Raw genomic sequence first — 14,301 nt, forward strand, 5'->3', positions numbered from 1 at the left:
TCCTCAATTTCTTCCATGTACAGGTTGGCAACTATAGGAGACACTGGGGAGCCCATAGCACAGCCGTGTTGCTGCCTATAGAAGTGCCCCCTAAACTGGAAGTAGGTAGTGTTTAAACAGAGTTCCAGTAGAGTGCATACATGGTCTGGGGTGAGGCTAGTCCTGTTGTTTAGCGTGTCATCCTTCAGCAGTCTCTTCTTCACTGCCTTGACAGCCTCTGTGGTGGGGATGCAAGTGAACAAGGATGTGACATCATATGAGACCATGGTCTCATCCTGCTCCGGCTGCAGTTGTTGGACTTTCCTCGCGAAGTCCTGGGAGTTTATTATGTGGTGCTGTGTGTTACCCACCAAAGGAGCCAGGATGGTGGCCACGTGCTTGGCTATGTTGTAAGTGATGGAGTTGATGCTGCTGACAATGGGACTGAGTGGGGCTCCTTCCTTGTGTATTTTGGGTAGGCCATAACGCAAGGGATGGCCTCCCCGGGGTATAGTCTGTAGTATAGTTGCCGGTCGATAACTCCCTCCTTTTCCAGCTTCTATAACCTATAACGTCTATAACCTTCTTCTTGTAGCCACTGGTGGGGTCCCTCTTCAGTGCTTCATACTAGGTGGTGGAGTCACTGAGGAGGTCGGAAACTCTGGTCTGAGTTTAGGACTACTGTGCACCTGCCTTGGTCCGCTGGAAGGATTGTGATGGTTTCATCCTTCTCTAGTGTAGCTAAAGCCCTCCTTTCCTCGGGGGTAAGGTTTGGGGGGCACTGGCCAGAGCGGCTATGACCTTCATCCTCAGTTCTTCCGCTTCTGTCACGGCCAGCTTGTTGTTCCTAATGGCTGTGATGAAGTCTACCACAGGGATTTGTTTGGGTGTGACCGCAAAATGCAATTCCTTGGCTAATTCCTCTTTTTCTGTGTCTGTGAGTTCTCTGTCTGAGAACTGAGATTATATTTCGCAACCACAATATCCCAGTTAACTTTAAACCAGGGAACACCCTGCGGCAGAGACTGGTCCACCCAAAGGACAAAACACCCAGACATAAACAGAGTGATGTGGTGTATGCAATTAAGTGTAGTCAGGAGTGTAACGACTTGTACATTGGTGAAACTAAGCAGCCGCTTCACAAACGCATGGCCCAACACAGGAGGGCCAACTCCAGTGGACCAGAGTCAGCAGTCCACCTCCACCTGAAGGACAAAGGACTTTCTTTTGAGGACAGTGAAGTCCAGATCCTCTCCAGAGAACATCGCTGGTTTGAGAGAGGAGTTAAGGAAGCTATTTTTGTAAAAATAGAACACCCCTCACTAAATAGGGGTAGTGGACTAAGACACAACTTGTCATCCATCTACAATCCTGTTTTGAGATCTCTGCCCAAACATGCCCACCAGGACAATAGGCGTCGGTCGACAGAGGAGGATTCAAAGACAGGTAACGACTCTCACCGATACTGGGCTGCAATGACTCAGTCATTAAGGGACATTGTTGGTCTTTAAAGGTCTGAAACACCACCGAGGGGGATAAATATCTCCGGCTCAACACCAGTCAGTCAGAACTGATGAAGCCTCTTGGATGAGAGGTGAAACGTCTTCAACCTAGAAATCTAAGTCCAGTTGATTTTTTCTAAGGTTTTCTTCAGACTCCACTGATGTAATGTGTTTGTGCCTGTTCACTACAAATCAAATATTGGTAATGCTTTATTTTATTAGTTAATTATTTCCGAATAAAGTTTAAAATTTCCTGCAACGAACCATGGAGTTTGTTACTGATTAGTTCTGAGAAAGGTAGTTTAGTCAGTTCAGTTAGTTGTACTGAGTTTATTATAACTTCCATTTAATTATTACTACTGTAAAGCAGGGGTCTCCAACACATTGCTGAAGCTCACTCCCTGATTTTGAGTAGCTCGTTCAGAGTATACAGTGTGTACTTGGGATTTCTCGATCTAGTTTCTTTGGCCCTGATTGCTTTAATATTAAATATCTGCCAATAATCATTTCAATCTGATACTTGTAGTAAATGTTCATCTGACATATTGAAACTGGATCTGGGACACTGTGCTTCTCAGGAGCTTCTTGATTCAAATACTGGATCCAAAAGATAAAGTTCATTATCTTAAATTATTGATATGAATAAAACAATAAATGGAAGCTGGGCAACATGTTCTCAGAACTATCTGATCCCAGATTCAGAGCTCCGGCGGTTTCCTGCATCATACATTGAGTGCATGTTTTAACGGCTTTTGCCAGTGTGAAGCAAATGCTCGTTAGTGCAGATGTTGGTGCTGTTTACTCTTGAAATGTTGATATTTTTATGATCGTTATTTTTCACCCTGGTCCTTAACAACTCACACTCTTAACTAAAATGACTAAAACGGAAACTACATTAAAATAAACCTAAATAGAAATTAGTCCATAAAATAAAAATTATGAAACCACTGGTGGAACTAACTAAAACTAAATGGAAATTCAGATTGAATCAAAAAAATAAAATAAAAAAAGTTTGAAAAAGGGGAACCGTTGTAACCCTCCAGCCCTACACAGACAACGTCCTGCCCTCCTCTGACACTACACTATTATTTGTCAGTCTATCGAGGTTCGCTCATGTTTGTTACGCTGCACAGTGATGGTAACAACAACATTAAAGTTCTTCAGTTCAGTGAACAGGAGGTATGTTACCATGGATTCCATTAGTTACGATGTACGCCAAATGTGCCATTAGGAGCTGCTGCTTGCTATTGGATGTACTACGAGCAAACTCTGAGCTCATGATATCCTCATAGTGTAACTGAATCTAAAATGTGCACGATGTGTGCATGTTTAGATATGGCAGATTTTAAGGTTTTTTCTTTATTGGGCACCAAGGGGTTCACAGTGGCCTAGCTGCCTTCATTGCTGCTAGTGTTGAAAGGACTGTGCGTTGTTAATGAGCAATGTGAAGCCCACACAGTACTGTACATGCAAATTATAAACTGAGGGGTTGATTTGAGAAGGAAGGTGCATGCGGTGAGTCTGACACTGTGGTGACTGATGTTGTTTGGACATTACACAAAACAATCAACAAGAGAAGAAACGCCCAAGAGTCGGGCTCTGGAGCATATACCTGCGTTTTCAGTAAATACTCTCCTTTCATATACAGAGTGTCCACACTGTTTAAATCCCGAGGTGACAAAATGACACCCTCTGGTTTATCACAGCAGGTCTGTGAGACTTGGGGGAGGAGGATGTATGGAGGACTGTCAGTGTTTGCTGTCTCACCCAAGGTGTTGACTTTGGCTAACGGGAAAAAAAAACCAAACAGGAAATCACTGGTCCAAGCTTGTGTTCACTGCTCACAGAGGAGAGGAGGGGGAGGAGGCCCCCTGAAGAGAAGGTGCTTAGCTTTGGAGAAAGGAGGCAGCAATTATGAAAATGAAAACCCTTGCACTGCAAGAATTTTCATCTCGCCAGTTTCCATGGGAACAGGCCTCGGCCGCCTCCTCCCCCTCCTCACCGAGCCGCTCTGCAGCACAATGCTATGAACTGAAGGGATTTTCACAGAAGAAGAAAGGAGGGCAGGGGGCGGGCTGTGGACCAGACGGGGGGAGGAGGAAACTTTCCTCTGTCAGAGAGATGGCAAGCACAGACACTTCTGGTCCTTTCAGCACTCAGGGTCAGTAGAGTTAGACAGGAGGTCCGTCATCGCACTAGGTCCCCGGTTCCTTTGTCCCTTTTAAGGACAAGTTCACTGTTTTTCAAGCCAGACCTCATTAACGTTAGGTGTGTTATTTATGTTCACATCACTGATGGCCATTTCATTTCTAGTAACAAACTTGCCTCCATGTTCAACTAATAAAAAGACAGTTGTAAGCTGTGCTTCCTTGCTTTCTGCACATCTGTAGGCATATTCCCTGCAAACCTTTGGTATGCTCATATCTTTCACCAAGTAAATGTTCACCTCACTTTGTTCACACAAGTTTGACACAAAATGTTTGTGCAGTTGGTGTTTATTTGTACCACAGCACCAACAAACAGTTCGGTAAACATGCTCACACAGTGTGTGCCCAGAATGGCCACGACTGCAGAGCTCAGGCTTTTATTAGACAGTTTTAACTCTGTTTAAATGGTCTTTGTCTCCGTTCACATCCCTACAGGGTGAAATTGGCTCTTTGCACTGACTAATCCTTAAACAAAGACTCTCTTATGTTCTGCAGGCAAAAGTGTGATTTTGGGCCATATACATAAAATTTACTTGACTGTAGCAGCCACTGTGGGTTTAACCCAGTACATCATGAAAAAACTAATACTCTGTAATACTAATACCTTTTAAATATTCTGAGAAGTAAATAAAATCTAGATAGTGTAATAGTTTGTTTTTGTTTTTTGAAAATGTCCTGAAATACTCTCAAAGTTCTGTCAGCATCACTACTTATAGTACCGTATATAACTGATATTTGTCTCAAACCAGTCTTCAAGATAAAAGACAATGTGATCGTAGAAAAACTTTTTGTCAAGCCATCAAGATTATTGGAAATTTCAAAGAGAACTGCATCTCAAAAAATAATTAATATAATCAAGGATATCTGATGTGAAGAATGATTTAACATTTAACAGCATTAAAATCATTTACAGATGTAAAGATTCATCACTTTTTTTTAATAATCTAGTATATTTACCAACAGTTGCATTGTTTATCTTTGGTACAAGACCCATAATAATCTCACTGTCTATTAACATGAGTTTAAATCTGGTGAGGACATTTTCCCCTCTGACCCCATTTCATTAGTATTTGCATCATTTTCCTGCCGTTGCTTGTCCTTTACGCCTCACTGTAGTTTGTGTTGGTCAGCCGTTAACGTCGGGACTGGATTGACCTTCAGGCTGCAGTCGATGGCAGCTGATCTACAGCCCGAACCTCGGCACAATAAATATCACATCTGTGCACAGAAACCTTTGTCAATACCTGCAGGTCGAACAGGAAACTCCCCCTGAAGATGAAACTCAGCAGTAAAGAACTTTAACCTCATCAACAACACACAAAAGCAGTAGGGATAGACTTTGAATGTAATTACAGCCTTTAGTTTGTTAAGCTCCAGGCCTGCTCTGACTGCACAGGCCGGAGTGATTCTGAGGCTCCATCTACAGACCTGGATGAACTCACTGACACTGTGATGTCATACACCAGCTTTTATGAGGACGTGTGTGTGTGTGTCCACCAAGACCTTCTGCACATAAAACAACAACAGATGCTCTGGTTCACAGCAAGACTCAAGCAGCTCCGTCATGCCAAAGAGGAGGTCCAGCTCACTGTGCCTGCCCCCACCTGTCAGTGGATCACCAGCTTTCTGACAGACAGGAAGCAGCAGGTGAGGCTGGGGAAAACCACATCCAGCACCTGGACTATCAGCACAGGTGCCCCCCAGGGATGTGTGCTCTCCCCTCTGCTGTTCCTCACCAAACTTGGCAGCACTGTATCAGCAGTAAAGTCTTTCAAGTTCCTGGGCTCCACTATCTCCCAGGACCTGAAGTGGACGTCCACCATCAGGACCATCACCAAGAAGGCACAGCAGAGGATGTACTTCCTGCTCCAGCTCAGGAAGTTCAACCTGCCCCAGGAGCTGCTGATACAGTTCTACAGAGGAATCATCCAGTCTGTTCTCTGCACCTCCATCACTGTCTGGTTTGGCTCAGCAACCAAACAGGACAAGTACAGACTTCAGCGGACAGTCAGGACTGGAGAAAAGGTCATTGGTGTGAGCCTGCCTTCCATGGAGGACCTGTACACCTCACGGGTCAAAAGTAGGGCGGAGAGGATCACTGCTGACCCCTCACACCCTGGACACAATCTGTTTGAACTCCTCCCCTCTGGACGACGTTACAGGTCACTGTGCACCAAGACAACCAGGCACAGGGACAGTTTATTCCCCCAGGCTGATGCTCTGACCAACAGTTAGTCTGTGTTTAAGGGTACGCCAGGACACTGTACACGTCGGTGTGCAGCAACGTACAGATGTACATTAGCTATAGTAGCTCTTTTAACGTGTATATGCATGTACATTTTTGTCTTTGTTTTTTTACTTGCGGTTTTGGTTTTATTCTGTTTTTATATTGTTGTGCATATCGGGGGCCGCACAGGGACAGTTTATTCCCCCAGGCTGATGCTCTGACCAACAGTTAGTCTGTGTTTAAGGGTACGCCAGGACACTGTACACGTCGGTGTGCAGCAACGTACAGATGTACATTAGCTATAGTAGCTCTTTTAACGTGTATATGCATGTACATTTTTGTCTTTGTTTTTTTACTTGCGGTTTTGGTTTTATTCTGTTTTTATATTGTTGTGCATATCGGGGGCCGTTGGGCTGGAGTCATATTCCTTGTATTTTTGATAATATTTGGCAATAAAGTTTGTGCTTGTGCTTAACTAGCATTGATGCATAGAGGCCTTGAAGGGCTGTCCCAGGTACATTAGCTATAGTAGCTCTTTTAACGTGTATATGCATGTACATTTTTGTCTTTGTTTTTTTACTTGCGGTTTTGGTTTTATTCTGTTTTTATATTGTTGTGCATATCGGGGGCCGTTGGGCTGGAGTCATATTCCTTGTATTTTTGATAATATTTGGCAATAAAGTTTGTGCTTGTGCTTAACTAGCATTGATGCATAGAGGCCTTGAAGGGCTGTCCCAGTTCATAGGGGAAGATTTCAGCCACTGCTCCTGGTGACTCCATTTTGATGGGTTACTCAAAAATGAGGGGTAGGGGTAAAAAAACAGGAAACGAGACTGGGCCTGAGATGTGCAGAAACTCACAAAGACTGGAGTGAAGATCAGTGGAAAAGAGGGTTACGGAGCATAGAAGGAAAGTTTGACATGTTTGGGCCCAGTTGTCGACAGGATGTCAAAAGAAGAGTGGGAGAGAGGTGGAAGAGCGAGTGAAGCATCCTGTGTCATGGTTTCAGGACTGTCTCCCAAAGGGTGGTCACACCAAATACTGACTTTGGACTGGAGAAGTCATTTGGGTCTGAAAATGTTGTTGTTTTTTTTTATTACTGTGCACATATTTCCTGTATTTTCTGGTTATATCCTAATGAACAGAGAAATAAATATGAATTATAATTACAACCTGCACAGAACTGTACACCAAGTGCACATATAATAGAAACGGGCATTTCTGTCTAAATAAATCATTTGATGTTCATACTGGCAGCTCTGGACTTCCACAGCAACATCACAGTTCATCTTGGTTTCTGCTCATGTTGGATTTAGTGAAAAGTCTCCAGGAGGATGTTTGGCGTGAAGCCCGAGCTGCTGCTGTCACACTGAAACAAAAACTCCTCGTTAGTTTGCACGCGGAGGCTTCGGCTGCTTTTCCTTTCAGTGAGAATGTTTGGACTAATGAGACGTTTGGAAACTGAACAACAGTGGCGTTCCCCAGTGGAGGGGTCTTTCTTCACAAGGTTTCATGAAAGTGTGAAACTGTATCAGTGGGAGGAAAACCCCCAATTCAGGACTAGGACCTCTACTAAAGCCAAGAGAAGACACATTTGTACCAGTTGTTTGAGATTATTCCACCTTTGTTCAGCACTGCTCTACACAGATTTATGTTATAAAATAGTAAAAGGAAATTTTTTTGGTGCTTATTTTAATCAAAAGCAGCTCAATACAAAAGATGGAATAAAAACACTTGCAGGAAATAGGCTCAAACACAGCAGAGGATTTAAAATACAAATGAATAGTTTATAATAAAAGCAAGTTTGAAAAGATGTTTTTTTTTAAAGCAATGTTTGTGTTATTGATTAATCTGAGTTATTTTCACAGTTAATTGATTGCTTTGCTTGTAAATGTCAAAAATAGTAAATTCCTGGAGTCTGAGCTGATGTGTTCATCCTGGTTGTTTATTTGATCCACAGTTCAAACAGCAGAAAAATTCACTTTCCGGTTGGAAACGACAAAGACGAGCTGTAACCAGTGAACTGGGGACCAGTCTTTGTTTCCTGCCCTGACTGTTGTGTTTGTGTGTCTTCCAGATGCTGGGAACTCTCACTGCTGTGCCCATCAAGGTGCCTCAGGTCAGCTCTCTGCACCGACTGGCAGGACAAGCAGCTGCCGTCCTACCTCAGGTAACGTCGCCGCCCCAGTCAGACAGTGCCTGAGTACTGTACTTAGGTACTGCTTTGAACTACTCAAACTGTAAATCCCTGCAACACACTTTAACAAGGGGGCGAGGCCACATGAGTCTTAAACAGTTTAGACTGAAGAGACTAAAACCTGCAACAAGCCCAGCTTCTCTGGAGGCAGTTTGGCTGCAGTGTTAGCAGGTGTCCACCAGGTGGCAGCACCAGCCAGCTGACTCTGAGCAGCCCTCAGCAAGTCACAGGTAACATAGAACCAGATGTGATAGAGGTCAGAGGTCACCCCCTCTACTGGTGATTTGTTGATTATTGAGCCCTAAAACACGTGACAACATCTGAGGTCACTTCAACCCGAGGCAACACACTTGGTCAGTTAATCAACTGGTCGACTGACAGGAAATTACCCAGCAACTGTTTTGATGTTATTTAACGCAGTGTTCTTCCTCCAGGTCAGGCCAAAGACCCAGATCCCCGACAGCCTTCCCCACAGCCTCTGCCAAGAGCTGCAGCCCCTCAGCCTGCAGAGGGCCACCGCTGTGGTCAGTCCTAAGAGCCAGGGCCCCACCCTTCCCACTGCCAACAGCACCTTCAGCCCTGACCACCAGCCTAACGGCCAGAGCAATGCCTCGCCTCTCCCGGCACCACCACACGGCCCATCAGGGGTCTCGGATTCCGGCGCCCCAGCCCAGCATGCCACAGCAGGGCCTGGCGTGGCGTACGCCATCATTGCCGCCTCCCCCACGGTGTCTGCCGTCAGCGAGGCCGTCAAGGTGCAGCCACTACTCTTCAGCACTGATAACAAGGCTGGTGTCTCCACCAACACCGAGTCAGACACCAACTAATGTGAACGCATCCAGAGACATGTCGATGACATCTGTTCAGATTTGGTCCAGAGTAGACTTTGACCTCTTGTAGCTCCAATTCAGCACACGGTGAAATCCTGGTTCAGTGTGAACACTTCCAGAATGACTGAGTGACACAAGTTTTAACACATTTTTACACTCAGTTCAATTTAAAAACTGAAAAAATCCTTTTCAGAACACACCGGTTTTTTGTCAGAAGAACACTTTCAATTTATGTTATGACATTATGGGAAAAAAACTAATAACCAAAAATATATTAAATTAGTTTCTGTGGTTCCGGCACAGTGGTTAGCACTGTCACCTCAAAGCAAGAAGGTGCTGGGTTCGAGCCCCGGCCGACCTGGTGCCTTTCTGTGTGGAGACTGCATGTTCTCCCTGTGCCTGCATGGGTATTCTCTGGGTGCTCCGGCTTCCTCCCACAGTGCAAAGACATGCAGCTTAGGCTGACTGGTGACACTCATATTGCCCGTAGGAGTGAGTGGTGTTTGTCTACATGTCAGCCCTGACAGACTGGCGACCTGTCCAGGGTGGACCCTGCCTCTCACCCAGTGTCAGCTGGGACTGGCTCCAGGCCCCCACTACCCTATTGAGGAATGAGCGGTGTAGATGATGGTTGGATGGATAAAGTAGTGTTAGCTGTGGTGGGGAAGTACTTCACAGTGTTGGACTATAGGTATTGATAATGGATGGAAGATTTCCATAATAATGGCAGTGTACCACAATCTGTATCACATGCAGAGTTCTAGTCTAGTGTTTAATGTCTGAAGATCTGTTTGTGTGTTTCTAGGTAATAATAATTCAGCCACAGGCCCCTAGCAGCTCCAAGGGGTCCCCGGGGGCCCAAGCTGATCTCCCATCACAGGAGGCCCCACCTGCCCCAAAATCCCCATCCCAGAAGAAAGACGAGGACCCTGAGGTGAGACTTCCCACCTGTACATCTGAACCTCTGGCACTTGCGTTCATACATTTGTTGTCATAGAGCAGCTCAACTTGACACAAACCTGTGTCTCAAAGCTTCCGACTGAAAGTGGGTTAGTGCTACGCTGACTGGCAGGGTCGGCTAATAGTGAAGAAGGTGATTGTGGGTGAGTTCCAGACAGAGATGTTGTTGGTCCCTGGAACAAAAAGCTTAGATGCATGATACTGCGTTTATTTATCAGCTCATGTTTAACATCAGTGTGATGTAAATTTAGCCAAGAAGCTAAGTTTCTTCTGCTGCTGTTGGGTGTGAAAAGACAGACGTGAAGAAACTGAGTGACAGTTTGGCTTTACACCAGCACATAAGAATTAAGATCAGAAGCCCTGATCCCATCTAGTTTTTTTTTTTTTTTTGCACGTTTCCACAAAATGGAAAGAACTAAACATATACCCAGACATATAATGTGCAATATATAGTGATTTTCCTGACACAGGAAACAGTGAGCAGACGGGCTTTAGTCCGCGTTTAATGATGAACTTTGTCCTACACTCACTACAGAGAACATGTCATTTTATTTATGTAGAACGTAAGTTTTCAGCCAGTGGTCTGTCGCCCCCTTGTGGTCCTAGAAGACACTGCCGGTGGTCCCAGGCATTAAATAATGTGTTGTCACCGTAGGAATCCTTTTTTATTTTTTAAAACTAATTTCCCTGTATTATTTTTGTGAATAAAGGAATTCATGCGAATATATATGATTTAGAAAAACAAAGGTGACTTCTTTCCCCTCTGGTCTCTCCACCTCACAGCAGCGGTCCTCAGTTGTCCCGGGGAAACTCGGTGTTCTTTTACATTAAAGTGCCGGCAGCAACGAGTCACGTTTACTGAACCCTGAGAAATATGTTTAATTTATTCTCCATATGTTGAGGTGCACAGTGCATGGTGAGCCTCCCTGCTGCACTCTGACTGAAATGCTTCACACTGATGGTTAATTAGGATTAATTTACTGTCTCTGAACAATACGCGGCATAAATGGCTCCTTTCAGGGAACAGTGTAGATAAATGACTCGAGGACGTTCAGGGAGCCTTAGTCAAAATACAAAGAGGAGCGAGTTACAAACTTTGTGTTGCGTGACAAAGGGCCCATAAAGTAGCGTTGGTGTTGTCATGGTAACACGTCTGTTTACAGATTAGAGTTGCTGAAGAAGACCATGAGATGTGGTTGAAACCTCTGGCAAACTGTGAACTTTGATGCATAAAACTCTTGGATTTAACTGAAAGTGCCTAAAAACAGATGTCAAATTTAATTTTCTGATAAACAGCTCATTTCATTCTGTCATGTTGACAGCAGAGAAGCAGACTGAAACAATCCCATAATGCACTCTGCTGATGTTAGTCCCCTCCAGCAGCGAAGTGGAAACAAGGCAAATCAAAGTGAGAACAGGAAACATGACGTTTCTGATATTGTCGTCTTCTGAGGTGAAATGTCAGAAGAGTTGGCCACAAACATGGAGAACCTTCCAATCAGATGATGAGAGTCCTCCTCTTCATTGCTAACTCCTCTCTCTCCCACAGAAAATCGCTTTCATGGTCGCCCTCGGCCTCGTCACCATAGAACACCTGGAAGGTGAGTTCACTCTCCACAGCCTGTTCCAAATATTTTCAGTTCTTAAACTGTCAAAATCTATTACACAATTTTGTGTGAACAGAAATCCAGATGAAGAGACAAGAGAGGAAGAGACGAAGCACAGCCAACCCGGCCTACAGTGGCCTCTTTGAACCAGAGGTCAGAAACAGGCTCTTTCTTTTATAAGTCACACTTTAATTTGAGGATTAGATGCATCATTACACTCAAGGTTTTTGGGTTCAAACTCTCTTCCTTCTTGGCCCCTTGCAGCGTAAACGCCTGGCGTCACATTACCTGAACAGCTCGCTCTTCCTGTCGGCACGAGGTAAAACACACACCTCAGTATCTCTGTGCGAGCAGCATGGAGGGCGACCTCAGCTCCGCCTGAGGCTGCGAAATATGTGCAGATGTGAAACAGTAGTGCTCATGAGTGTGTCAGGTTTATCTGTGGTACAGTAGCAGTCCAAACCATGTTGTCATGTGATTTGACGACATATCTGTTAAAAGACTCCAACATTTTGGCCATTTATAAAAAAAATGAGCCTTGGTGTTTGATAAAACCTAAATTCAGTTGACAATGATGAGAAACTTCCTAATAGTTTTAAGAAACTAAGTCCCAGCTTTGAGGGGAAAGACTTCATACAAACCTTCACTTGGTGAAAAAAAAAAATCCCACTAATATCTCAAATATACAGCTGGATGCAAATGTTTGGCTGTTTCTAGCATAAACAGTGTTAATGCGCTTTTTATTTCATGAACTGAAAACAAGTCACTGTGCAGCTCGAGGCCTTAACGAGTCATCCGCTGAAACGTTTGCATCCGGCTGCGTCACTGTGGCTCTTTTCTTCTGGCCCTGCCTCTAACCTGCCACTAACCTCTGCTCTGCTTCATTTGCACGCTAGACACTGAGGATTTCTGCTGGAAGGTAGGTCACATGACGCCATAACCTGGACGAAGGACAGGCTGTGAAGCGCTTCGACAACCACTTAATTTAATACATCAAAATCACCCAACCACATTTTGTCAGTTATAATCTGTCTTTATATTCATGTTGCTGAAATTCATTTCTAAAAAAAATGCAGTTAAAACTGAATTGATGAAAAAGTCAACCTGGGACATGTGGACAGGTCTGAATGAAATCAGTCAACCGGTCCAGTCATGTGATCCAACAAAGACCAGTTGAGATAAACATCCGATAACCGATACGTACAGAGTACTTGAAATATTCTTCAAATTGCAAAACTGTATATTTGAAAGAGAAAAATACACACACACATTTGGATGTAAGATTTTCAAAGTAAAATATATAGTGTAATTTCTTTCAGTTACTTATCAAGTTACAGTTGGTACATCACAGGATGAAGCGCTCACAGCCTCTTTCCTTCAAGCATGTTTTTTTTTTTTTCATTTTAAAAATTTCAGCAGTGCATCTGTAAATACAAATGCAAGCTGCAAAGGTATGGTGACGGTGTTCTGTCCTGCAGAGAGGTGTAAATGTTTCTCTTTTGGAAATCGGTGGTATAAACATCTGCAGAAGAACCAGGACAATGTGTGACTGACCCCGTGTCTTGTGCTGTGACAGGAGGACTTGGAGCATGACGAGCACTGTGCCATCTGTAAGGAGGACGGTGAGCTGCAGCCCTGCCACAACTGCCCCCGAGCCTTCCACCCCAACTGCCTCCATCCGCCACTCAAAACCCCACCTCGCGGCCCCTGGTACTGCCCCAAGTGCAAGAAGAAGGTAGGGACTTCAGTGTGTTTGCAGGACCAACATGTCTAGTTGATTTGGCCAGAACCCAAATGACTAAAGCTGGTGTACATTTTCATCCAAAAAATAAAACAAGTGCCAAAATTAAGAGTGTAGCCATTAGCTTAGCATAAAGACTAGATACAGAATCCACCAACACCCAGATTAACATGTTGTAGCTCATTTTTTAACTGCTATAAAATTCAGACTGGCCATTTCTCAGGGGGATGTGAGCACCTGCCATCCAACTGGACTACATGCAGGTTAAACCTGTTACTTAGCTGTAGATGGACTGTTGGCTCCGACTGCACCGGGCTGGCTGTTCCCAGTCTTTGTGCTAAACTAACCAGCTGCCTTAACGCTAGCAGACAGATGTGACAGCGTAAACTATTCTACCAGAAGTCATAAATGTGTCTTTATAGTTAATAGCACCCAACTGGTAATTGTTGAAAGTCATGCTACAGTGTTACCACATCCAGGTTTGTGTTGCGTGCGTACACACACGGAAAACACTTTACACAACAGAAGTAAGGCCGCGATTTAATCTGACTGCGTCCTTGGACCAGTTTGTGTTTATTCTGCACCAATTCAAATTCACTGTGCAGGCAGAGGGAAAAATATAAATCCAAGATTAAAGCTCTTTTTAAATGGAGACCTCAGAGAAACAGACAAAAGATTTCTGAGGCTGCAGTTTAGAACCGAGTTTCAGTTTTAATGTGCAACCAGACAAACAGTGTAGGTTATAGTTTCCACGTGTCAGTGACGATGGCGCTCCTCTGGTCCTCAGGTTCTGAACAAGGAGAACATGTCATGGCCACAGAACTTCGTTCAGTCCTACGTCACACACAAGACCGGTGAGGACACGCTGGGCCGTAGGTGAGACAAGTTGTGTGGCTGTGGTGTTTATACTGACGAGCTTCTGTTGGTTTGTGCAGTGAGACAGGAGGAGAAGAGACGACTGCTAAGGAGAAACGGTGAGCTGAAGAAAGAGTGCGCTCACCTGCAGGAAGAAGATGAGAAACTCAACGAGACGCTCAAGGTAAACAACACA

General features: G+C 44.4%; 2 protein-coding genes across 7 annotated transcripts in view; one reads left to right on the forward strand and one right to left on the reverse strand.

The window, feature by feature from the left end:
* The window catches only part of phf21b (PHD finger protein 21B), a 107,084-nt gene extending 93,887 nt beyond the window's left edge, over positions 1-13,197 (forward strand). The window contains exons 6-12 of one of the 4 annotated variants that reach the window (XR_002275977.1): positions 7,993-8,085; positions 8,547-8,867; positions 9,748-9,876; positions 11,452-11,503; positions 11,586-11,662; positions 11,774-12,428; positions 13,086-13,160. Coding sequence is in view for 3 of the 4 variants with exons in the window: in XM_020613531.1 (XP_020469187.1) it covers positions 7,993-8,085; positions 8,547-8,867; positions 9,748-9,876; positions 11,452-11,503; positions 11,586-11,662; positions 11,774-11,962 (861 nt within the window). In the remaining variant the exon portion in view is untranslated. Of the gene's footprint in view, positions 1-7,992; positions 8,086-8,546; positions 8,868-9,747; positions 9,877-11,451; positions 11,504-11,585; positions 11,663-11,773 lie in introns of all 4 variants that reach the window. The other 3 variants (XM_020613533.1, XM_020613532.1, XM_020613531.1) reach the window with 3 other exon arrangements.
* Positions 1-14,301, reverse strand: part of LOC109967740 (rho GTPase-activating protein 8) — a 51,652-nt gene that overhangs the window by 2,874 nt on the left and 34,477 nt on the right. Inside the window, exon 15 of one of the 3 annotated variants that reach the window (XM_020613528.1) lies at positions 11,838-11,893. The exons of 1 other annotated variant lie outside the window; for it this stretch is intronic. In XM_020613528.1, coding sequence (XP_020469184.1) covers positions 11,878-11,893 — 16 coding nt within the window. In that variant the 3' untranslated portion in view covers positions 11,838-11,877. Of the gene's footprint in view, positions 1-11,837; positions 11,894-14,110; positions 14,251-14,301 lie in introns of those variants that run through there. One more of the 3 variants, XM_020613529.1, reaches the window with a different exon arrangement.

The sequence above is a fragment of the Monopterus albus genome, unplaced genomic scaffold (genome assembly GCF_001952655.1).
Source record: "Monopterus albus unplaced genomic scaffold, M_albus_1.0 scaffold134.1, whole genome shotgun sequence".
NCBI classification, from domain to species: Eukaryota; Metazoa; Chordata; class Actinopteri; order Synbranchiformes; family Synbranchidae; genus Monopterus; species Monopterus albus.